Below are 25,437 nucleotides of genomic sequence, written 5' to 3'. Positions count from 1 at the left end.
ACTTTTGCCGGAATAGGCTGACGCTTTTGTTTACTTAAACGGTCTTTCAGGGAGAAATGTGAAATGTAAGGATCAGATGACTCTAACGCACACCGAAAAAGATCTAGGATTGTAATTTGCTTATTGATTTTCCTCGTGTGGTGCTCTCTGTCATAACGCCAGAATTTGTTCCTGGATTCACCGGCCTGGGTCAGCTCCTGCCGGGGCAAAGCAGCGTCATGGGTCTTTACCGGCACCATGACGCCTCACCCCCGCTCCTCCAGATATAATGTATAAGTATTGGGTTTCAGCAATTGCTTTACGAGGGCGGACCCCTTCCCAATACCACATGATATCCTTCATCAGAGATATAACGCAGTGCTGATATGACCGTTTGTTCTGCTGTAGAGTTAAGGCTTTTAGGCAAGACTATATTGGTTAGTAACATAACAACACATCCGTTGTGGTGTAACAATTTATCTTATAAATACTTAATGTACTGAATAAATGCTTAAATATCAAAACAATAAAAATTAATCATTATAATTCATTGTATTTCCAGACATTGTAACTATGTAGGTATTCACCTAGGTACACCACCGGAGTTATGTGACAGCCCTGACCCAAATATTTAAAAATTCATATCTCGGCAATCCTGCGTTATTTTAATTCATTTTTTTTTTCAGTACCGCCTTTTATAGCATAGAACAGTTTCGTTTAGAAATAAAATGCTAGAAATGTAGGATTATCGAGCAAAAAAATATTTTTCAATATATTAAAAAAATATATATCGCCACCCAGAATAAGAAATTTTAACTTTATTTTGATGAAATATATACTTCAATATATCCCTAATAGATATAAATTAGATTGACACAAAAAAGATGCACATAAAATAAGAAATTTCGTTTCTATGTTTTCTATGGACATTTCTTAAGTTTATGATTATCTCCAAAACTACGCATGATAGAAATTTTGGAGTTTCATTCTGAGCTTTTATTTGACGAGACTAATGCGATAAATTAAACAATGAAAATAGTCAAATCTGATCGAAAATCCCACACTGTGCAAAGCTCTTAGCACTTTGCCGTATATGCGAGGCTCGTTTGATATAAGTATAACTTTATGGCATACAACACATTTCATTTAGGTAATACGGGAGCTATTTGTATAAAATTTGCACGGTGACCAAAAAACAGAAGAAAAATGATTTTTTTTCCACCCTAATAGTATAGTGAACTTGCCAAACGCTATGCCAAAAATCTTCCTAAGGTATTGACAATTTGACACCTCCCAAAGTGTGCTCTTGAACGGCACCAACGCCTATTAGGCGAGTTTACTGCATTAAAACTGACAATTTAGCTGTTTTCTCCAGCCGCAGCCCTATTAATCTGCGTCTGCGGTCCAGTTTCTATTGCATTAAAATTAATAGGCTTTGCCAGTAAACAAGTTCGGCGTACGTCTGATTACGGCCAGTTCCGTTTGTAAAGGAGAAATTCTATCATGCGTTGGAGCAGAGATAAGAGTGGGGTGGTTGCGATTGGTCGACACCACCTCGTGCGATGTGGCGTCACGGCGCTGGACCAACAGGATGCCTCGCGACACACTCATAAAATATAAACACAAACACCCCAGACTGCTGATAACAGAGTGTCAAAGCGTTGGCCGAAATTAAACGATAATTGGGAGTTCTATTGTGGTTCTTATACGAAACGAGTTAATCAAATCGCAATAGCAGTTGTCATATATAAAAGATGTTAGGATTTAGATACTTACACACTTTTAAGTTCATTCGCCTCTCGAAGGCAAAACGTTCTCGAATATTTTAGTACAATATTCGCAATAATACGTTAATCGCTATTGTCATACGTTATAAAAAAACATATAAATTAGTCATATTGAAGGACATGTGTGTCATCCTTGCAATGATTTCATTACGACCTGTCTTTTGTTTTGTAACTAGGACGTCGTAATTCTTGGAAGTTTTTGTTAATGTTTGCGAGCGACCACGTTCAAGTCAAGCCTAAACAGCTGACTGGGTTTACTATTCTAACTGTAACGTTTACGTAGGCATTCTTTTTACGTCGTCATCTAGCCAGCAGGCAGGTGGTGTCACGGATAATTATTTGGAAATTATCCTGAGCAAATAGTCAATGTACTTAACAGGAAAAAATGTCAGAGAGGCCATGTTTGGGCACCAATTTTGGCACTAACACTATTCAAAAGATCATTGTAGATTGCATTAGATAATCATAAATAATCTTTATAAAAAATAGTTTTCCAAATTATGAATGCCATATAACGTAGGCTTAGGATTTTTTTGTATTCTGTTCTTATGATATAACACATGAGCATAACAAACTGTCAAAAGTTTACTACAGGCTTCAGCGGATTTGGTTCACGTTTACGTTACAGTTACGTATCCGTCTTGACCGGTTTTTATTTGTCAACGAGCCGCAAGTGGGCCTCGGTTGAGCCGCACGCTGTCTACCTATTGATATTCGTTACATCACGGCATAATCATACCGGATACACTTGATACGTTCCAACCAACATTAGAAGGTTGCCAAGCCACTCTTTTTATGCTTTATTTTTAGATTCGGTGGATTAGAGTAATTATCGGGATTTTTGATTGTCATCTAATCGCAGGAAGGTCGGTGTTACAATGGGATCCGTGTTGTGTGATTGGAAGATGAGGCCACTTATGTCAAATTGATAAAAATACGTCACTAATAGATATCGTGCAAGATAAAGGATGCGCAAGTAATCTACTTGTACAAAGGTTGTTATTTTAACTAGTTGGATGTCTGATTCACTCTGATATGCAAAATAAGCTGATCTTTATGAATTTGTCATTGCGGAGATAAAAAGCAAGCTTGCGAGATATCTTAATAGTTTTACTATAAAAGGAGCGACTGTACTAACTTATTTATTTATTTATTTAATCTTTATTGCACAAAAGAAAACAATCTTATAGTACAAAAGGCGGACTTAATGCCACGAGGCATTCTCTACCAGTCAACCTTAAGGCTAAACAGAGAGATTGAGAGCGGTGCTACAATTACAATAGCAAAACAAATCAAGCAAAAATACATGAAATAACATATACATACAAACATAATACACACATACATATATAAATAAATATGTATATATATATACATATATATAAATAAAGACGAAACATCTGAAGCTAATAAATAAATACATTAAGAATCTTTCATTCTGCTAGCAAAGAAAGCACGTAATGATTTTTTGAAAGCGAACTTATTTGGCGCATTTTTGATGTAAAAAGGAAGTCCATTCCAAAGACGCGCCACCTGCACGGTGAACGAATTTGACATGAACCCAGTCCGGTGAAGAGGGATGGACAGAGACATATTGCCAGAAGAGCGAAGTTGACGGTCGCGGGTAACGCCATAATATTGAAAGAAGGATTTGAGGTATTCAGGAGAATGTGGGTCGTTAAGCACAGAAAAAAGAGTGGAAAGCAAGCGAATATTGCGTCGTTGACGAATGGGAAGCCAGCCAAGTTGTGCGCGAAAAGAAGAAACGTGATCATATTTGCGGAGGCAAAAAACGAAGCGAATGCAGTTATTAAGCAGGCGGTCCAATTTATCGAGCAACTCTTCGTTTAAGTCCGGATAACACACATCACCATAATCAATAATGGGCAGTATAAGGGTGTTAATTAGTGCAACTTTAGTTTTGATCGGTAAGAAGTGCTTCATTTTGTTGAGAGAATGAAGTGAGCCCATGACCTTACGGCTGATTTCAGTAACCTGTGCTCTCCAACTCAAGGTACTGTCTAAAAGCACACCCAGGTCTTTAACACTTTGACTAAATATTATTGGGGAGCCGTTAAAGTTTACTGGTGCAAGTGCGTCCAAGTCTAGTTTAGTAAGCTGTTTGGAACTACCTATAACAATAGCTTGGCACTTAGACGGATTTACAAAGAGGCCAAACCTCTCGGACCACTGCTGGATATGTAAAAGGTCTAGGTTTAGTTTACCAATGCAAGTTGGAACGTCAGTCACGGAGCACTGGTCGTAGAGTTGCAAGTCATCAGCATACAGATGGTAGGAACAGCGAAGGTCAGGTGTGATAAAATTAATAAAAGTAGAAAAAAGAAGTGGAGATAAGATACCTCCTTGAGGCACGCCAGTCGCCAGGTCACACCAGTCAGACAAAGACCGGTCAACTCGGACTGCCTGCTGGCGGCCTCGCAAGTAGGCAGCAAACCAGTTAAGGGCTATTTCAGAGACACTCATATGTTTGAGCAAGGCAAGGAGAATGTCATGGTCAACGGTATTAAACGCGTTAGAAAAGTCAATAAGAATAAGCACCGTGACCATTTGCCTCTCCATGCCTCGCCTGATGTCTTCTGTTACCTTGAGAAGCGCAGTACTGGTGCTATGACTTGGTCGGAAACCTGACTGCAAAGGGCTTAAAAGGTTATGCGAGTAAACGAAGACGGAACTTCATGTAAATGTAATAAACAGAAAGGAATTGATAGTTTGCCAAGCTCTTAATTATTGAACATTATGTTTCTGTTGTCTTTTGTCTTTAATTGAAATAAAAAAAACAACTGATCCCTTTATAACCTTTGAAGTTGGAGCTTGGAGCTTGAAGGAGGATGCCGGGAAACAGTCGATTAGGTGATTTAATTAATTGGCAAAAGTTTATCATTCCAACAAATCAACGGATAATGGGATTGTAGAGCTTTCAGAATACCGCAAGGAATTGTACTGAGACCACAACATTATCAAACAAAACATAAGTACCTAAGTAAGAGTAACAAATAAAACAAAATCAATCAGCAATATGAAATTGATATGGATCATTGATTGTAAATAAGCAAACGGATGCCGCGGATAACGAGCGATTATAAATCACCGGCGCCGGTGAAAGTCATGATACTACCGGACCTGCGACACTTCACACGACTGATAAACACATTAAACATTAATTGAAATGACTTTCACGGAACGCTACAAAAATCACGGCGCCGGGGTCGGAGCATACCATCTTGCCAAATGACACGCGACGATAATTGGAATAAACATCCGAAGATTCATCAATACACGCACAGCACAAAACTCACAAGATGACCAGCTCCTCGAGCATCCTTTAGCAATCCGAATGGTGCAAAACACTGTCTTCGCTGTCATAACCATATGACGTTAATATCACAACAGCCGGCTACTTCCGGGTACGTTATGTCGGTCATGAATGAATACGTTACATCCGGCTGGGGCGAGCGTGACATGAGGTTATTCATAAGGGATGGTTTCGCGCTCACCTGGGTGTCAGTAGCGTACATAATAAATGTGTGTGTGTGCGAGAGAGTACGGCATGACCGCGGAGGCGGCTTGTCGCGGCGAGACTGCGCGTGCGCGAGATATCGGCCGGCGCAGCGCGCGCGCCGTCGGTGAAGGGGGGCAGCCAGATCCGGGTTGCGACTCGCGCGTAGGGATACCATTTATTTCTTTACAAACAGACATTTCGCCAAAGATGTCCGGGTGCCCATTGTTTGCCGACACGGTTGAAATCGTCAATGTATAATTCATGAATGTTGGAGAATGGATTTAGAGCTAAAAGAACGTCTCGTCTTAATACAAGATTTGAAGAAAACAGAAAAATATAGGTAGTACTGGTTTTGCTAAAGACATGGAAAAACAATGATGAAGCGTTTATGCCAATCATGTCCAGTTGATATAATGACATAAAAGTAATCGCCTTTTTATCTATTTCAAATCTTACTAATGCATATCAATGAAACGGAGATAACGCATTTTATACCAAACTATTGATTCTTTATCATTTATACCCTAAAACCTTTACAGACTTTTCTGTATCAAAATTTGACTGAGCGCATAGCGGATTAGATGATTTTTGCAATCGCAGCAATTGTGGTGTTAAATGGTAACCCTAGTGGCGCCCGCCCACTGCAGTGCGGGTGGGCTCAACGCAGCCTACAGCTGTATTGGCTATGCATCCACAACTTCACACCCGGTGTCATCCTCATTACCCATGTTACTGGTGACCCTAGTGCTTCGCCCGATGCGGGTGGGCCCGACGCAGCCTACTCTCCCAAACCACCTCACACTGTACCACTACTGAGCAGCGACGAAGCAGCCTACTGGCGATGCATCCGGAAAAGATGCACAACCTCACATTAGATGTCATCCGTGTAATCGTGTTTGGTGACCCTATAGTGGATCACTGCACCGATGGAGAGGATTGGTGCATCCGGAAATAGCTTCACATCACAACCTCACATCCGGTGTCAACCACACGTCTTTTGGTGACATTAGTAGTTCGCGCAAAGCAGAACGGGTGAGCTCCCGATGCCACCTAGTGGAAATGCTAATTCATCCTAATCCATCGTTCAGCCGAAATGATTACCCAGGAGAACTATATGAAGTGGATACTTAATACTTATCCCGCAACTTCGTAGCGATAATTCTTCTTGATAACAGGCAACAGCAGAAACATGGGACAAAATTGTAAAGTAGTAATGATTTGGAATCAGAAGTCCCTTTCAGTCCTTATTACGGACTCACCCTTATCAAAACTCTCGGCAGCAGTAGAAGAGGTATAACATAAATGGGGTTTAACGAACTCGCATTCTTGACGACCCGGATGCAGCCGAAAAAGTTCTTAACAACATTCAGTATCACGTTAATGCGTCTGTGCTATTGTGACCCTGGTCACCATAGGGTTACCAATAATGTCATATCGATAGGCCTAATGTTGAAATCGTGAAAACGTCGGGACTTTTAACTTTATTATGATGTAAGTAAGTAAAAAGTTTTAAATCAGGGACTTACTATAGAGTCGCGAGAAATACGTCCGCCTTTATTAAAAAAATCCGAAAACTTAAATCGATAAAAAGTATATACACATCATTATCGGAAAGCCGGACGGGTAAACGCTGAAACGGAAATCTTCAATTCGGTCAATTCGATATATGTGACCGAAACCGGCGAAAACGTTCCACTTTGTCGCTTGCCATAAGGACGCCTTGACAGGTTATTTGTATAAAGATACAAGCAAATCTCGTCCTTATGGCAAAAGTGGGACGTTTTGCCGGTTTCGGTTACGTATGAAGTATAAGTAAATAATTTTGCGTTTCTACGCCCCCGTAACCTGCACCTATCGATGCATCCGGCAACATTTCAAGTTCATAACCTTACATCCGGTATCATGTCATTAAGCGCACATACTACTAAACAAGAATGCAGTTAGCATTTAGACCTCTTTTCAGGATTCCATATGTCAAAAGGAAAAAAACGGAACCCTATAGGATAAGACGGGCGTCTGTCTGTTCTTCTGTTTGCTCCAAAAATACTGGACGAATTAAGAAGAAACTTGATACACTTATGTCAGTCTGTAACCTAACGACTGTCTGTGACAAAAAAAAAATGTATTTTAAACAGAGGTCACTTTTGGGGGGTAAATGAGAAATGTTTAAAAAGTTTGAGAACTGTATGATACAAAAGAGTTAGATAGCATTAGTTATAGGTATATTATATATCAAATGAACAGGTTCATTGTGAGAATCTCAAATAAGTACATACATTTTTTTTTTGTAATTTTAAGATATATTTTAGTATAGAAGTTATTATAATAGAAAATAGGCAAATATTACATTTTTGATTAATTTATTTATTTAAAAACACAAAAAATAGTTCTTTACCTTAAAATATTACAGAAAACCCTATAATAAATAAGTCTGCGGTCAAGCATAAGTCAGACATGAAAAAAACATTGTTAAAAAATGTGCCAAGTACGGAACCCTTGTGCCGCGTGTTCGACTCGCACTTATAGTCGTCAGATATTGTATATACGAAGGTTGATTGAAAAACTGGGCAAGTGCGAATCTGACTCGCGCACGAAGGGTTCCGTACCATTATTTATAAAAACGGCAAAAAAAATATGTTTGTTGTATGGGAGCCCCCCTTAAATATTTATTTTATTCTGTTTTTAGTATTTGTTGTTATAGCGGCAACAGAAATACATCATCTGTGAAAATTTCAACTGTCTAGCTATCACGGTTCATGAGATACAGCCTGGTGACAGACGGACGGACGGACAGCGAAGTCTCAGTAATAGGGTCCCAAATTCACGGCCTGGCCAGTTAAAAAAAACTTTTTTCTTTTTTCTGGCGCCGTTTCGAACTGTCATTATTCAATTGTCTTCCCGCGAAATTTCAATTGGCGTCTATATTTAAAAGCAATTTTAAGGCATATTTAAAGTTACGTGTCGGTAGATATCGTGAAAATGGAGAAATTAGAGCGGCGGCGTGCTGTGATTAAATACTTGCATAAAAAAGGATTAACACCGAAGAAAATTTATGATGATATGCAATGTACATTAGGGCAATCCTACCCCATCATATACGATGGTAAAAAAATGGGCAGCTGAATTCAAGCGTGGACGAGACAGTATCGCAGATGACCCTCGTCCCGGGAGGGCAACAACGGTGACTAACACGGAAAATGTGGCAATTATATGCGAAATTATAATGAAAGACCGGCGATTAAAGGTGCGGGAAATAGCTGACATCGTAGCCATCACTTATAAGTTATGAAAGAACTCAAAATATTATAGTCAACGAATTAGGTTTTTCCAAGGTGTCGGCGAGAAGGGGCCCCGAGCTTCTTTCAGTAGAACAATAAATCGCTCGCCGTGAATATCTAGACCTGTATGAAGCCGATCCTCAAGACTTTTGGTCAGATTTGTAACTATGGACGAAACGTGGGTCCACCACTATACACCAGAGACCAAACAGCAATCGAAGCAGTGGGTTCGTCCTGGATCTCAGCCTCCCAAAAAAGCCAAAGGCAAAGCTGCTGATGCAAAGGGAATAATAATGGTTGACTATCTTCAGAGGTAAAACTATAAATTCCGACTATTATTGCGAGTTATTACGCAGATTACGCGAGGCTCTGAAGATAAAAAGACCTGGAATGTTGACAAAAAAAGTTATCTTCCACCAGGACAATGCACGAGTTCACACCTCACTAAAATCGATGGCGAAATTGCCAAATGTGGGTTTGAATTATTGCCCCACCCACCCTATTCACCCGATTTAGCACCATCGGACTTTCTTCTGTTCCCCAATTTAAAAATACATATGGGTGGTATGAAATTTTTAAGCAACACCGAGGTCCAAGCTTAGGTGGATGCCTATTTTGAAAGTCTTGAGGAAAGCTTCTTCAAAAGTGGTGTAATGGCCTGGAATCCAGATGGTACAAGTATAAGTTCAGTACAAGTGCATTGAACTCAACGGAGACTATGTAGAAAAATAAAAATAAATTAAAATACCTGTGTTTTCTTTTGAATAGTCAGGCTGCGAATTTTACAATCCACCCTCGTAATTACAATAATTGTTTTCACAAAATTCGAACACGCACAACATACTGCACAAACTTACATCCGGTGTCATCTTAACTAAATAGATAGTGCTAATGTGGCTGGTGGGAATGCAGTTCAAAATAAATGTTCAAGGAACTATGAGGCTAATAGTCTGTTCTAATCTAGAACAAATGTTATTTACTTCAATATTCATTAACGATACATAACGAGTTTTGTAAAAAAAAATGCTTAAGTACACCACAACTCACACATATTACGGTATCGTTTTTTAGGGTTCCGTAGCCAAATGGCAAAAAACGGAACCCTTATAGATTCGTCATGTCCGTCTGTCTGTCCGTTTATATCACAGCCACTTTTTTCCGAAACTATAAGAACTATACTATTCAAACTTGGTAAGTAGATGTATTCTATAAACCGCATTAAGATTTTCACACAAAACTAGAAAGAAAAAATTTTTTGGGGGTTCCCCATACTTCGAACTGAAACTGAAAAAAAAAACCATACGTGTGGGGTATCTATGGATAGGTATTCAAAAATGATATTGAGGTTTCTAAGATAATTTTTTTCTAAACTGAATAGTTTGCGCGAGAGACACTTCCAAAATGGTAAAATGTGTGTGCCCCCCCCCCCCCCTGTAACTTCTAAAATAAGAGAATGATAAACCTAAAAAAAATATATGATGTACATTACAATGCAAACTTCCACCGAAAATTGGTTTGACGCTCCGGCTGTGGAATGAGCTCCCTGCTGAGATTTTCTCGAGGGGCTAACGTATGAGGTTCTTCAAAAAGGAGTGCTGTACAGATTTTTAAAGGGTCGGCAACGCGCATGTAAAACATGAAGTTGCAGGCATCCGTAGGCTACGGTGACCACTTACCATCAGGTGGGCCGTAATGATTGTTTACCACCAACGTAGTATTAAAAAACATAAACATGATTGACACAATATTTTTACGAGGTTTGTAAACAATCACTTACAGAACCAGTTCACAAATTCACATCCGGCACTAATTACGCTTTAATGGTGAGAATGAGAATGCAGTAAACATTTAGAAAAAATATTAGATGATAATTAGTGCATGATGTATCGTGTCTGGTTTATTTTTACATGACTGACGATGACGACGTAGGTTTGCGGTAGATTTGAAGTGTAATCCCCCCCGCGGGTTGCTCACCCGTTGTCGTGGTGGACGGAGTAACCACGGCTAGGTCCCCCACGGTGAAGCGAATTTAAACTGTCGTGAGACATACTAAAACATTAAACTAATTCTACGGATTGCACTCACGTGTTTTAGTCACTCGCGCGGCATGTTTCGGAGAGCCTAGGTCTCCTTACTCAAGCACTAACACTGCACTGTTACACACACGTGTAAAAACACGTGAGTGGAATCCGTAGAATTAGTTTTAAGTCAGGGCCGGTCTGTTTGAGGCGCGGGCTGGCCCGAGCAGGACGCTCTTGTGACGCGTGGGCCGTTTTCCCTATCTTCGGCGGCTGAGGTGAGATCGCAGGGGATCCATTCGTGGATCGCAAGTTGTTCCAGAGACCTGTCGCCATTTCATCCATCCCGCATTTATTCTATTTTTCACGTCACGGTCGATGTTGCCGTCACTTTGGATCAATGACCCAAGGTACCGGAAATCGGAGCAGACTGGTAGGGAGACACCGTCTAAGGCAATATGGGAAAAACTGGATAAACCACCGAAATCGCGGAACATATGCTCCGTTTTGGTTCTGCTTATTTTCAGTCCCACACTTTCCAGCTTTTCTTGCCATTTTCCCAGTCTGCTCTGGACCTCAAGTGCATTTTCTCCGACAAGAACAATGTCGTCAGCAAACAGCATACACCAGCGTGCTTCCTCCTGTATGTTCGATGTCAGAGCATCCATAACCAGGAGGAACAAATACGGACTTAAAGCTGACCCCTGGTGTAAACCTACGGCCAGATTGAACTTGTCGGTTACTCCAGCTTCAGACCTGACGTGAGTACTGGCTCTATCACACATGGACTGAATAAGCCGCACATTTTTCTCTGGCATTCCTTTTTCTCTCATAGCCCACCACAGAACCTTACGGGGGACTCTATCGTATGCCTTTTCCAGGTCCACGAACATCGTGTGCAAGTTCTTTTGCGCAAGTCTATATTTTTCGCACAATTGGCGAAGTGCAAATATGGCGTCCGTAGTTCCCCGGCCCGGCATAAACCCAAATTGGTTCTGTGTTACCTCACTTTCTTCTCTCATTCGTCTCGCTACCACTTTTTCCCATATCTTCATACTATGTGACGTGACATGAGCTTTATTCCCCGATAATTGTTGCAATCCTGTACATCACCCTTATTCTTAAAGATGGGCACCAGCGAACTGTTGCACCATTCATCAGGGATCGCCTCTTCTTGAAACAACTAATTAAATAATAAAGTCAGCCACTTCCATCCATCCGCTTTCAGAAACTTCCATACTTCCACAGGTATACCATCTGGCCCAACCGCTTTCCCATTCTTCATACCTTACACTGCCAACCTTACTTCTTCTACAGAGATTTCTTTCACCATACCTATGTTACATCTATCATTTTCTAGCACTCCACTCCAATCATTCTCTTCGTTCATAAGTTTATTGAAGTAGTTCTTCCAGCGTTCTTTTATGCTTTTGTCATCCGTCAAAATCTTTTCTGCTTCGTCTCTCATACATTTCATATGATTTATATCTCTTGCATTCTTCTCTCGTTCTCTTGCTATTCTGTAAAGGTCTTTTTGGCCTTGTGGGCTCTCCAGGAAATCGTACAATTTATCTTGTACCTTGGCCCTTGCGATTGCTATTGCTTTCTTAGCCTTCTTCTTACTTGTTAGATAAGCTGACCTCTTGATTTCTTTCTCTCTATCGTTCCGCTCTTCCACCTTTTTCCATTCTTTAAAAGCATTCTTCTTTTCTTTCAGAATCATTCGCACATCTTCGTTCCACCACCATGTATCCCCTATCAATCTTTCCTTTCCCTTTTGTTTCCCCAAAAACATCCCTTGCCACACTTCTTAAACATACCGCCATTTCATTCCAACAATCATTCGCTCTCGTCCCTGTCATGTCACCCATTCCTACCATTTTATCGACTATTCTTTTTCTAAATCCACTCTCCCTATCCCCTGCGAACTTGGCGGGGCCAACCCCTGTAGCGGCGTTGGTGGGGCTGTAGAGGAAAAGGAGAGTCGGTGTTACGATTTTCCTTCTTGTCCTTGTCCTCTACAACCGAGTTGTGGTTTTGCGGCGGAACCATATAGCTGATCTGTCGCCGGGCGACGGGGAATTTTCTGGCGCCCGTGCTTCCTTGTGAGGGGGGGTCCACTACAATGCAGAAAGGTATCTGAGGAGGAAGGCGCGCCTTGTGTGAAGGGCTTTCGGGCGTCCGCGAAGGAGCCGCTCGTGGGCACCTGCCGCCGGTGGGGTTGCGGATGAGCATGCAAGCGTTCCTGCAACCCCACCAATAGGGCGGCGAGGCGGCATATGGGGGGTTTTTAGTGGGTATACCATGGGCCTCATTAGCCTAGAAGGGGACTCCCACATAGCCACTTGGGTCACCCCCCGCACCCAGGTGGTATGCGGAATGCATTTTCCCCCCTAATAAAAAAAAGGTTTGAAGTGTATTGGTCCATGTATATGAAGGTGGCAAACGACGTGCCTTCTGCGACATGTACATATAAAGCTTGTGCCAATTTGACGTAGTTGGTCACAAATCATGCAATTATCACAAAAAAAAAAATCACGCAATGCGTAATCAGTTTGGCGAGTAACTTTAATATTCATTATGTATATGCCTTAGAAAAAAAAATGAAAATTACCATTTTGTTTGAATTATTGATAGAATAGATATTGCATTTTTTCTAGTACCTATTATATATTAATTAAATATCTAAAATGTAATGAAATGACCCCCGTCACCCGTTTTTCCTTTTATATAAATAAAATATCATTTCTAATCGTGTGTGTGTACGGTCACGTCTGAAAATATTGATACTATCCAGGGATCGGAACCGGTTTTTTGCAAAAACATCGAAATAACCATATATTTCGGTTTATTTTATACTCTATATGTAGGACTCAGTTGTGTTTTCAGATAACGACTTCGTATTATTAGATTGCCTAATTAGAAATGAAGTAATTAACAAAGAACGAAAAAATACCGTTTTCGATCCCATACAAAAAATACCGGTTACCGATCCCTGATACTATCAAAATCAAAACTATTATCGACATTTCAAAATGAATGAAATGTCAGGGGCCTTTCTTTCTAGACATATGAACAATGTAAAACCTATAATTCATGCAGGTGGTATAAATTCTCATGTACTAAGTCTTTTATCTGGTGTTTCTATGAAACAATTTATAAGTCTTTTTTTCCTGCTACTGATTGATGGAATATTTTTTAACAAGATAGAGGCCAATTAATGTATTCTCATCATATTCAAATAATGGATTTGGTATGACCTAAATCATTGTCTAGGAATGAAATTTAGAATTTAACCTAAAAAGAACAAGGTGCCAATTTTCATTTAATTGTGCCACCAAGGCTATGGTCTCCTATAAACGCCAACGGCCGCTTACAGCGTCACATCATACTCTGCGTCACAATGCTTACTATAGAGAAGTACTATTGTGGTCTCCTTCACACGTCAACGGTGGCGTCTTGACGTCTTACGCGGCATCCAATCGCTTTGCATCGCGTTTCTAGTTATTTCGAACCATTGCAGCATTGAGTATAACAGCATACAAAATGCCATTTCTCTTTAACTGATATAGGTCTAGGAAGTCTTTTTGATGGCAATTTTGTTATACCTCCCTGCACCAAACCTACATTATATTTGAATTGCTTTTGCTTAACACAAATACATTATTCAGTAAATTTTGAATTGTAATCTTTTAAATCTTTTTTTATCAAAATTACATCCTTATTTCTTTCTATTCAAAAATATTTGATGCAGTGTTGTGTTTACTTTTCTTCGTTCTTCTTCCAATAACAAAGAAACCATAAAAAATAGTTAAAATGTCCATTAATGCAAAATTACAGACTATACCACATATGACCACTCGTATCATCAACAGCGAAAATTCGTCAACCACTGTGGACGCATTGACCGCCGACGCTTTGCGTTGCGTTCAGACGTTGATCGGAAAGTTGACGCTAACGTCAGATGTCACATATAACATAAAATAGGAGACCATAGCCCCACTAAAATTTTTCCTTTCACTTGGTAAAAAAAAACTTACTTGGGCTCTCCATTGCACTAGTTTATTTAATAGACATTTATTTATTTATATAGCCCTTTGTTCTGAACATGATTGTTCTTTCTGATAGTAAGTCTTGAATAGTCATATGAAGTCTCTTAGCTTTCTTATTAATATGTAAACAGGCCCTAAGGCAAGTGTACACGCTCGGAGGAGCCTTACCAGATAGAAATAAATCTTTGAGAAAGTAAGTTAATTTAAGCTCAGGAATACAGTAGTTACAGTTAAATGTTTATTACATAGTTCCTATGGCTTGCTTGCTCACCGCCAACTTTAATTTTGTATTTCCATTTCTGTCACTCAATAAACAAAAGAGATTTGTTTCTGGAGATATACAGAAACTAAGAAGTTAATCATTCTCAGCAGGCCTCATTCTTCATTTGTTACTTCCATTCCATGTCAATCTGATTTGATAATTTCACAGGTAATTAATTTGAATGGGGTTAATTATTACTTTATACTATTTGTTGGGGTTATTACTTTATACTGGAAATATCAATTTGATAATAATTGTCTGATAAAAATCTGGTTTTTGTTAAGTCCATATTCACCATTGGGTAAAAGAAAACAATACTAATAAGAACCCGTTATTGTAATTATCAAACTAGTTTTCTTAGTCTCATAGAACTTGCCTGACCATATGAAGTGATAACATATAGTCTCTTTCCTGGCGTGTTTATGCAAAGTTGGCCTTAATTTTTTTTATAATTTAAGTTTTTTCAGCCCCAAGACAAAAAATATTGAGGCGGGATGAATTTGAGGAACAACAAGATTCACTTTCTAACATTTTTTTTTTTTTTTTAAATAAAATATATAAATTTAATTTAAATATTTTTAAATATATAAATGCTCAGTAAGAATTCTGTGTGCCTGCTGTTTATGAGACATGATAATAAGTTAAACAAGGTATTTGTTTGAACATTTTACACCAGTGGGTAGGAATCTCTACCCATCATCTTTTCATTTTTTCTTCCATAAAAAAACTGAAAACAAGGCCATCTAACTCTAAATCTGTAATAGGAAAACCATGCAAAAGCTTCCATTCTGTCTCAAAGTAATTAATAAACCATATTCTCACTCATGTGCAATGTAGGGAGTTGACGTAGAAAAAAAGATACCAATTGTGATTTCACTTACTTGAATACGTCCGACGATTTCTCGTGGATTAAAGTTTCCATCCGCTGGGCTCAAGTTGAATAATACATTGAAGTACACATATTCAGGTTTCTCTTTGGCAACGGCTGATTTATTCTCCGATAAAGTCACATAGTAAAAAGTTTCTACTAAATTGAGGTACTTGCCGTAAAACTCTGTTATACACGACCGCGGCACTGATATCAATAGATCGGTATCATTAGACATTTTTAATAGTCTAACAACAATGTCGCAATAGTAATCACATGGTTATTTCACAGGTTTCACAACAAAATTGCATAATTCTAATCAAAACACAACTTCGTCATTTCGTTTCGCCTGCCTGCCATATCTTCGGACGGTTGACGTTTGTTTTTGGTGTTGCCATGAAAAAATAATATCAATTACATTACCATGCCAAAATAAATGAATTCTTTGATTCTATATAGCGATCTACAGATCCTGCAATAAATCGCATGCGTTTTTTGGTATATTGCTTACTAAATTTGTAACAAATTATAGTTTGGCAAGCCATTTTCGTCAGTAGTAAAGGCGAAAAATTAAAAAAATATAGGCACGAAGGAAGGAATTCTAAAGAAAAATAGATACACACCACTTTTATTATATTCTAGATTGTAGTTTACTTACTAGCGCGGAACGATTAATCGATTATATTTAATTTTGTAACTGATTGTTGTGTTTTTCTCATGTGAGTCAATATTCTTTTGAGAAATGAAAATATTTAAACAGCATACGAGCCTTTTTCTACCGTTTGATCAAATGCTGCAATGTATTAAAAATCATACGTAATTGCGAGCCCCTACAAACATTTATACTCTGGCACACCCAATTTGTCAGTAAAGCAAGGCGACAAATAAAAAAAAATTGGCACAAAGTGTTCACTTCCTATAGAAATTATGAATTTATCGCCTGTTGTGATTCTGAATTGAATATGTTTTTTTAGATAGGTACAACCATTATATATTTTTATTTATTGTTTATTAAGAAACAAACGGATGTATACATTTACAATTAAACAGCAATATATGGTAATATTAAATTAAACCTACAGTTTCCTTAATTAAAGATACAATAGCTAATTACATTTATAAATACTTTAAACAAACAGATCTGAGTTTTAACTGAATGTATTTATCCGGTTACAGTCAAGGTTGCAAAATTACATTGTACTTATATTATTAAGACCGCCTTAAACTTATTTGTAGTTTTACATGTATGTAAAATGTATAATTATTGGTGCAAAAATAGTTATTTGTACAACAAGAGAGCTAAGTTTGATGTTTCTTCTATATCTTATTCTATTATTCGTATATTTGGCGGTCCCGGGTTCAAATCCTGGTAAAGGCATTTATTCGTGTGATGAGCATGGATATTTGTTCCTGCGTCATGGGTGTTTTCTATTTATAAGTATTTATATATTATTATATATATCGTTGTCTAAGTACCCTCAACACAAGGCTTATTGAGCTTACTGTGGGACTTAGTCAATTTGTGTAATAATGTTCTATAATATTTATTTATATTTATAACTATATACATACATACTTTTATAAAAAATATTGTTGAAATGAAACTAAAAATGATTATTCAAAAACTAATTTATTACATTATTACTACATTTAATATCAACATATTTTACATTTTATATTTACAGTACATTCATGTGGCATATGGCAGCTAAATGTAGTGACGTAGAAAGTATTAAGTAAAGTGCGCGATATACCGGGCATAGTATTTGTGGACTGCCAGGTATAATCATATTGAATGTTATACTTATGATCAAATAAACTCATTAAAAAAACGTAAATCAACTTACAGAAAAAAATGTAAAACTTTCCTTCTATAAAATAACCAATTTGCAAATGTGCTACGTAATTTCGTAAAACTACATATGATATATTATGATAGAAATTCTTCTATCGCATTCTTACATGTTAATTATACATATGGCCCTTTTGACTCAAACAATTTTATTCATTTATAAGAGATATAAGAGGCCTACTTCACATCAATAAATGGAAACAAATTTATAAATTTCAAATAATATACCTACGAGGTATTCATAATCTACAGTATACACTTCATAAAATTAAATATTACAGCATGAAATGCAACTTTATTTGTCTTTAGACAACAAAGCTATTTGCATAATTGCACTGGGATTGCGTTTCGGTAATGCATTATATTCTTACGATATACATTATTATATTAATAATTTACAACTAGTGAATTAGTTTTATATTCGAAATTCATTATAAATCGATAGCTTTGGGTTCCAAAGGAATTCAAAGGCATCGAAATGTAAGAATCTGGATAATGTTAATGGCTTTCTTAACTAATCAAATCCAGAGTTTGTCATAGTCCAGTACTTATTTGCCACAGTAGTAGTAGTTAATACGAAACAGAAATCGTAAATCGTAATCGTATTAATACGTATCGTCGGAAGAATCAATGTACGGCGATGGAGGAAGATTTTCTTGGTCCGACGGCCGTTTCTTTTTATTCTGTTGACGACTGCGGTACATTTTGCTCTCATCAGCACATTTCGTGGTAATACTGGTTCTGAAAAAAAGAACGCATGGTAATTCTAATTTTAAAAGGATTAACATGTTTTGTTATCTTATGCCTTCGTTTACCTACAGCACGGGTTAGAATTATTTATTTATGTAAAATTGTAATCTTTCTTTCAAATGTGTAAGTTATTTCTACTAAGAATCTCGAGCTCTTTTAATCCTAATATGTACTCCTTATAGTAGAAAAAAAATCCAACCTTTTTTTCTGCTACCTATCGTTAGCAAAATTTGTGAAAAATGGGAACGGAATAGAAATAAAAATATTGGGACACATTTTTCTTCCTCTTCCGATCGAAATGATTATAAGTAGAAATAAAATAAGTTTTTCTAAAAAAAGTATAGTGTACAACGTTAAATAAAATAGCCCTAACGTGGGCATAGCTTTCCGGGACATTTGGAGCTTAGACTTATGTGTACGACATCAACAAAAATAACAAAAAATATTTGAGTAGGACTTACCGCACCAAACTTGCATTGACGCCGGATCTTTCAACAACAATTTGCACGATGTCATTAACAAGTTCCGGGTCGAGACGTTTCTTTGCAGGTTTTCCCGGGAAGGCGGGAGAAGATTTCCCGGTCAAAGAATGAGTGGCTAACACACTACAAAAAAAAAATGTTTTTTAGTATACTTTTGCTGCAGTTTAGTAACATTAATCAATGAATAGTATATATTTATGGAGTGAAAATAAATTACCGGCGTGTAAATACCGAAGTCAACAGTTTCCTTGTCGCACTAGTGTATGATGACCAATCAATTTGCTTTAGAACTCTGGCAGGCACGGTAGCGTATCCTTCTCCAATTGGCACCTGAATGAGAAAATTACGAATTACGATTTACTGTAAATATACTAGATGTAAATTAACATATTATGAATGAAATTATTAATCCAATGGACATGCATTATTATCGCTGGGTGTACGAGTACGATCAAAACATGTTTACATTTACCATCTCATTTCCCTTTGGTTTCAGCATCTCATTAATAATTTGCTTGCTTGGCTTGTAATCATCATCAGGCTTCCACTCATCGTCAGATGCATCTGTGTCCGAATTTGGAGTATTGGCCTGCAAGCAGGACAAAATATAAAATGTCAGCGACTAAAATTATACATTATTAAAGTACTCATATAAAAATATAAAAAAAAATTACCGTAATGCAAGAACTTGAACTACGCTTATATTTTCTCTTATTGTTTTGGATGTTTTCCTGCTGATGTAGCTGTTTGATCTTCAGCACATCAGTCGAGACATCAGGGTCCAGCTTTTCAACCCGAGAAGGGGGTGATCTCTTAAGACTGTCCTGTAGTTGTTTGCGTAAGGAATGAATCGTTGCATACAACTCGGAAATTAATGTTGAATTATCTTCATCGGTCTGTGTTCCCTGATCACGAGTCATTTTGTGATTTAAATTCTTCGGTTCAGAATTTGATACGTAACCGTAAAAACGGTTCCTTTGTAGAGTATGTTTCGTCTCTGGTTCCTTTTTTATCTTGCGATTGTCTTGTCTTGAGTGGGCTGGTGCAGCGTGTCTATATTTCTGAGCATATTTATATTTTTTGTATGTAATCGGGCTATGGAATGGACTGCTGATCTGCGAAAAGTAAGAATAGTTAGTTGTTGTTTATATTGTTAATGTAATTCTAATGAAATAAAATCTATCGTGTGGAATTAACTTACTTCCGAGTTTTCATCGCCAGAACTGACACTTCGAACCGTCTTAGGAGTATTCAGAGGCGTAGATTGAGACTGATGAGCGGCCGTTGACTAAAATTTAAAAAATATTAAAGTTTTTGAAAACGAATTACCTGTAAAAAAAGGATTCACAAATAAGATTTAATTCTTACCGGAGTTTGGGGAGTTGGCAAGCAGTTCAAAAACAATGTAGCAGCGCCCTCTATTTCCAACTTAGCGCGCCCCGGAGCGCACTGAAGTTGCAGTAGGGCGTGGGCGGCGTTAAGCTCCATGACGGATGCGTCAATTGACATAATGTACTAGAAACAAAACATAACCTAATAATAACCATATTATTTTAGTGCCGAGCCTAATAAATAAATCTACCTACTTATGTATTTTTTATAGTTTTGATAGTATAAGAATTCAAAAAATAACTTATTTAAAAAGTTCCTATATAAAAGTCACACAAGATTCACAACGCGATTTGACACCAATGCATATAATTATCTGCTTTGCCTAAAGGTTGACTGGTAGAGAATGCTTTATGGCATTAAGTTCGCTTTTTGTACAGTGTGTTTTCTTATGTGCAATAAATATGAAATAAGTCAAGAAATAAATTTTATTATTGCGATCCACTTCGTTTCGGCCGTAATTATTTCAGCAAAAAAAATTAAACATTTTTAAGGAAGGACTGACTATGCATGATATCTATTGAATAACTAAGTTTGCCTATTGTTTGAATTTCCATAGCGTATAAAAAATGTACTTCTTCGACCACGACCCTTGAAGTGATAGTGGGCTAACTTATAAACAGGTAAATATTTTACCTGGCCTGGTTTACTACAATTAGGTACCTATATTTAGAGATACACTGAAACGCAAAACAACAGCTCAATTTAATTAAAGCACTTTCACGTTTCATATTAACTAATCCGTACATAGTATCCCAATATTCCTCTAGATATATAATGCTGGTATACATATACGCTTTTTTCACAATAAATGTATTTAATGGGATTTGTATTATACTGCAATGGGAGAAGTAACTCAAAGTGGTATTTACAATAGTTACTATTGTAGCTTGTAGGTATCAGACGTGAGACGGGAACACATTTTTATTGGAGTTTGTTTGTTTTTTTATTTAATCTTAATTACACCCTAAATGTTATGTTAAATTATGTTAAAAAACAATTTATATAGGAAAATTACTTAATAAACGTGTACCTAGTAAACCTAGTTTAGTTAATTACTTTAGAGACTAATATTTTCTGAAGAACTGATAAAAAAATGCCCGATGATGAATATCGAAATAGACATTTTAAAAATAAATAGATATTTAACAGGATTTTTCTGAATTTAATGAAGTAATTAATTGCAGGATACACGATGTATAATCTCGGGGCGTATTTATAAACGTAAAACTTTATACCAATTTCAATATTATCAATACGCGCGTATATAGTTAAGTCACACTCGCACACCGAAGCGGCGTGCAAATCCGCATCCAATGTGAACACAGCCTTATTCAAAACACACATAAGTTCTACCAAATTCACACATAAATTACGAATACCAAACAAAACAAAATAATTGAATTTAATAAAAAATAATAAGTTATAGTAAGAAAGTAATACTCACTCACTGAGACGGCTGAGAAAACTACCAGAATTCTATTTAATGGTCACACTATTAGAAACTCTCACTAACTCTTAAGCAACCCTCTGCTGGAAGGCACAGATGTGTACTGAACTATCATTGCCAAATTGTTCCTGTCGAAAACTCCCATGCCTATTGTTTCAAGAAAATACCACGATATTCACCACTACTTAGTTTACACTCTTAATTTTAGAGGCTTATTTTTCGAAACAGGTAACAAGTAACGTCCATTGAATATCCAGATGCGCGGGCGCGCCAATTGTTAAACAGCTTAGTTATAAGATAATCTTTATTGGCCTCTAGTCGTAAAGTGATTGTTCGCTATTTGGAAAAGATAAACTTTTTACCTGGGGTAGTATGCGATGTGATTGTATTTTTCAGAATCATGGTACATAACGTAATATATAATTGTGTAGGTATTGGTGGAATTTCTAGTTTATTAGAGTTTAGTTAGGCGATAATTTAATGAAGACGAGAAAATTATTATTATGTAGATCTTATTATAGATATCTATTATCTATAGTTCTATACTTCAGCCATTTTTAAATTGGTTGACTGCATCGAATTTTACCTTATCAGAGTTATTAGTTCTTATTGCAGTAATACCTATTAGATCCGTTCCGTAGAATCAGAATATACTCCCATAGAAATTCAAACCTGTACATATAGCCTATTCTTAGTATTCCTAAATGATGTCCCCAGACCGCTTTGGGCTATCGTAGGGAGAAGCAAACCATCTTAGAGTCAGACCAAGATAAGTCTGCAGCGATTTTTATAGCACAATGTTATTCAAACAAAGTAACAGAAGTGTTATTTAAACGTCATAATTTTATAGAAGTGTGACGTTTAAAATAACACTTGTCTTGCACGTCTGTGCTATAAAAAACGCGGCAAAAATATCTTGCTCTTACTCTGTGCATGAGAGAGAAATAGTGGTCGTATATAGGGTATATAGGCTTTATTTAAACAAGAGCCGTTCTTATTACGGCGACAGATTTTAATAAAAAAATTAACCGCATGTATTTTTTTTCTTCATCAGTAATCAGTTCTTTAACACAGACAGATTGTATACATAATTAATATTTAATAATACATACATAATCATTGCAATTTGTCAACGAATAAAAAAAACACTATTGTGTGAACAAATAATGATGTAAGTAGGTACCTGAAAGATAACGCCCTTTTGCTTCTACATATTTTTAGAAATACGGAACTCTTCATTATGGGTAATCCGACACGCACTTGGCCGGTTTTTAGGGTTCCGAATCCGAACCACGTTGAACGGAACTGTCAGGGGGCCTACCGCGAAAACCGAAATTCGCAAATCCTTCTCCTTTACTCTCACTAAGACCTAATTAGAGTTACAGAGAAAAATGCCCACAATTGACGAACTTCGATTTTCACGATAGGGTTGTTTCCATCTACAAATCTTAGGGCAGAATTGTATCCCAATAAATTCTTTTGGATTATAAGAACATGTTAAACTACTTTTAGGGGACCTGTAATGACCATATTTTTGTAAATATTGAATTTAAAATATCTTTTGGCACACGTCACGTGACCAAACTCGAAACGTTATTGAAGATTCTGATGACGTCACAACTCTCGGATTGACACTGTTGACAGTTACGCGATAAACAACAAATGACAAATGTCAGTTGACAGTTCGTATCTTCTACGTGTGTATGTAGTTATGTGTCAAACCGTAAACTGTAACGTCACACAATTTTCAAAGAGCGTTTTGGGCGCGAAAGCATCTGTCAAAATATATTTTGTTAATTTAACATATTTAAAGCCGTTTTTAGTATAAAAGTTGAATTTTAGGGCAACTTTTAGTTAATATAGAACGTAATACAAGCGTTTCAAAAAATTTGAAACAACCCTGTTATAGCCTTGAGCCTCCGTTGTCCGTCTGTCGGCGGGTCGAAGCTCATCACTGGTAATAGGGAGGCCGGCGACATTTTCACGAATTGTGTGCATCTGTAACAATCAAAAATAAATTTAATTCAAAATGTCTCGTATACAACGCCGTGGTATTTATAATTAACAGTAAATTTGGTGTAGTTATGCAGAAAGATGTACAGTCAACCAATTTGATTCCTAGGCCACTATAGAACCATGCCATAATGACTTCTACGACAGTGCTTATTGAGTAATGCGTGTCAAGTATCTAGTAGTTAAAGCGACAAGGTTCTATAGTGGCCTAGGATTCAAATTGGTTGACTGTACCTAGTGCATAATAACGAACTAAACAGGTCATAAAAATTAAAAACAAGTCCAACTTGAGTTTGTTCGTTAGAAAAAAATCAAGTGTGACAAACAAAATCATTGTGTGATAATAAGGAACTCGAACTGGCCACTTTTTTCCTTTTTGATTAATACAATTTTATCTTAAACATTTATTTACTCTGTCAAAGACAAAAAATCGTGTCTAGAAATTTGGCAGCTGAAGTAAAGGACGCTATACCATCAGCGGCGACTTTATCGATGAATTCATTCATAATTTCTTCATGCAATTTCGCAGCTCACTATACAGGGCTATAACCGCGAAAATCGAAGTTCGTCAATTGCGGGCATTTTTCTCTGTCACTCTAATTACGTCTTAGTGAGAGCAAAAGAGAAAGATCAACGCAATTTGCACATTTCAATTTTCGCGGTAGGGACCCCAGGCTCGTAGATTATGTAGCAAGTAGTTCTGTAGCAAAAGTCGATGATTGTCAATTCAGTTACAACACAAACTTATGGTGCCATATAGCGCCATCTAGTTTAGGTCTTCTACAGTCAATACCTAATTCTTGCTTCGCTTTAAAATAATTACTTTGTCAAAAATATAATTTTTGATACAACCTTTTATAGATAATAGTAGAGATGCCACGAATATTCGGCAATTATTCGGTATTCGGCCATTTTGCCGAACATTCGGTATTCGGCCAAATGTTGCCTACTATTCGACCGAATATCTGTTGTACTGTAAAAAGAAATTTTTTAAAAATAACCACAAACCACTATATTTAATTTTAGCATGTTTCTTGGAAAGTTGTTAAATACAAACCCTGTTTTTTAGCATTTGTTGATTACAAATAATTTTATTTGTATCATGGGTCTGATTTGATTGGCTCTAACTACATTCACTAGTTCTGATTCTGAGCAACAAAAGTTAAACGTTGTGCTTTGTTGGCGAACAATTTTCATAATTAACGTGACTCAAAATGCTCGCATGTTAGGCGCCGAATATTCGGCGACCGAATAATGCGCGCTGGCGCTTCGGCCGAGAGAAGGGCCGAATATTCGGTATTAGGTCAAAACCACTACTCGGGGCATCTCTAGTTAATATAACTTTTCTCATAACAATCATTTACTGCTCGTCAAGAAGATTCCAACGAGTCCAAACATAATTATGGTGCGTTGTTTTTTTCTTCATTATTTATATAGAGTACCATAAATATAATTTTATATCTTCGCCTATAGTTACCCCATACTCCATAGGTCATAATCTCATAGTACAAGCTTTTAAGCTTTTCTGTGTTATGATTAGCTTATGAATGTCCCCAAATACAAAAAATACGGTTTTCGTCAGACAAAAAAACATTGTGAAAATGAAATGTGAATAGCCCGGCTTTTATATTTGATACCGATATGTATACTTCAATTTCTATAACTTAGAATGTGCATATATGCTAACCCCAATAAAATTTAAATTGAAATTGTCTATCATATACTTATTCCTAGTAT

The 25,437-nt window shown here is 37.1% G+C and overlaps 2 protein-coding genes across 3 annotated transcripts in view; both read right to left on the bottom strand.

Moving 5' to 3' along the window:
- The window catches only part of LOC133526683 (probable ribonuclease ZC3H12B), a 32,036-nt gene extending 15,894 nt beyond the window's left edge, over positions 1–16,142 (bottom strand). The window contains exon 1 of one of the 2 annotated variants that reach the window (XM_061863390.1): positions 15,778–16,142. In XM_061863390.1, the coding sequence (XP_061719374.1) occupies positions 15,778–16,002 (225 nt within the window). In that variant the 5' untranslated portion in view covers positions 16,003–16,142. Of the gene's footprint in view, positions 1–5,281; positions 5,767–15,777 lie in introns of those variants that run through there. The other variant, XM_061863391.1, reaches the window with a different exon arrangement.
- A 1,941-nt stretch (positions 16,143–18,083) lies between these two features.
- On the bottom strand, positions 18,084–25,382 carry LOC133526558 (early boundary activity protein 1-like). The gene is made up of 8 exons (XM_061863232.1): positions 21,685–25,382; positions 20,217–20,363; positions 20,050–20,136; positions 19,523–19,963; positions 19,321–19,437; positions 19,066–19,178; positions 18,828–18,971; positions 18,084–18,357 (listed from the first exon to the last, which is right to left on the bottom strand). Exons 2-8 carry the CDS (start codon positions 20,355–20,357, stop codon positions 18,222–18,224), a joined length of 1,179 nt encoding a protein of 392 aa, XP_061719216.1. The 5' UTR covers positions 20,358–20,363; positions 21,685–25,382; the 3' UTR covers positions 18,084–18,221.
- Positions 25,383–25,437: the final 55 nt, after the last annotated feature.

Source organism: Cydia pomonella, chromosome 16 (genome assembly GCF_033807575.1).
Source record: "Cydia pomonella isolate Wapato2018A chromosome 16, ilCydPomo1, whole genome shotgun sequence".
NCBI lineage: Eukaryota > Metazoa > Arthropoda > Insecta > Lepidoptera > Tortricidae > Cydia > Cydia pomonella.
This window is presented reverse-complemented; position numbering and strand designations above follow the sequence as displayed.

Excerpts from the sequence above, each read along its gene's own strand:
- LOC133526558 (XM_061863232.1), bottom strand. The coding sequence starts at position 20,357 with ATGTCAATTGACGCATCCGTCATGGAGCTTAACGCCGCCCACGCCCTA. Across the intron at positions 19,964-20,049 it reads CTGGCGATGAAAACTCGGAA|ATCAGCAGTCCATTCCATAG; the intron begins GTAAGTTAATTC and ends TACTTTTCGCAG. Across the intron at positions 18,972-19,065 it reads ACTTCGGTATTTACACGCCG|TGTGTTAGCCACTCATTCTT; the intron begins GTAATTTATTTT and ends TTTTTTTTGTAG.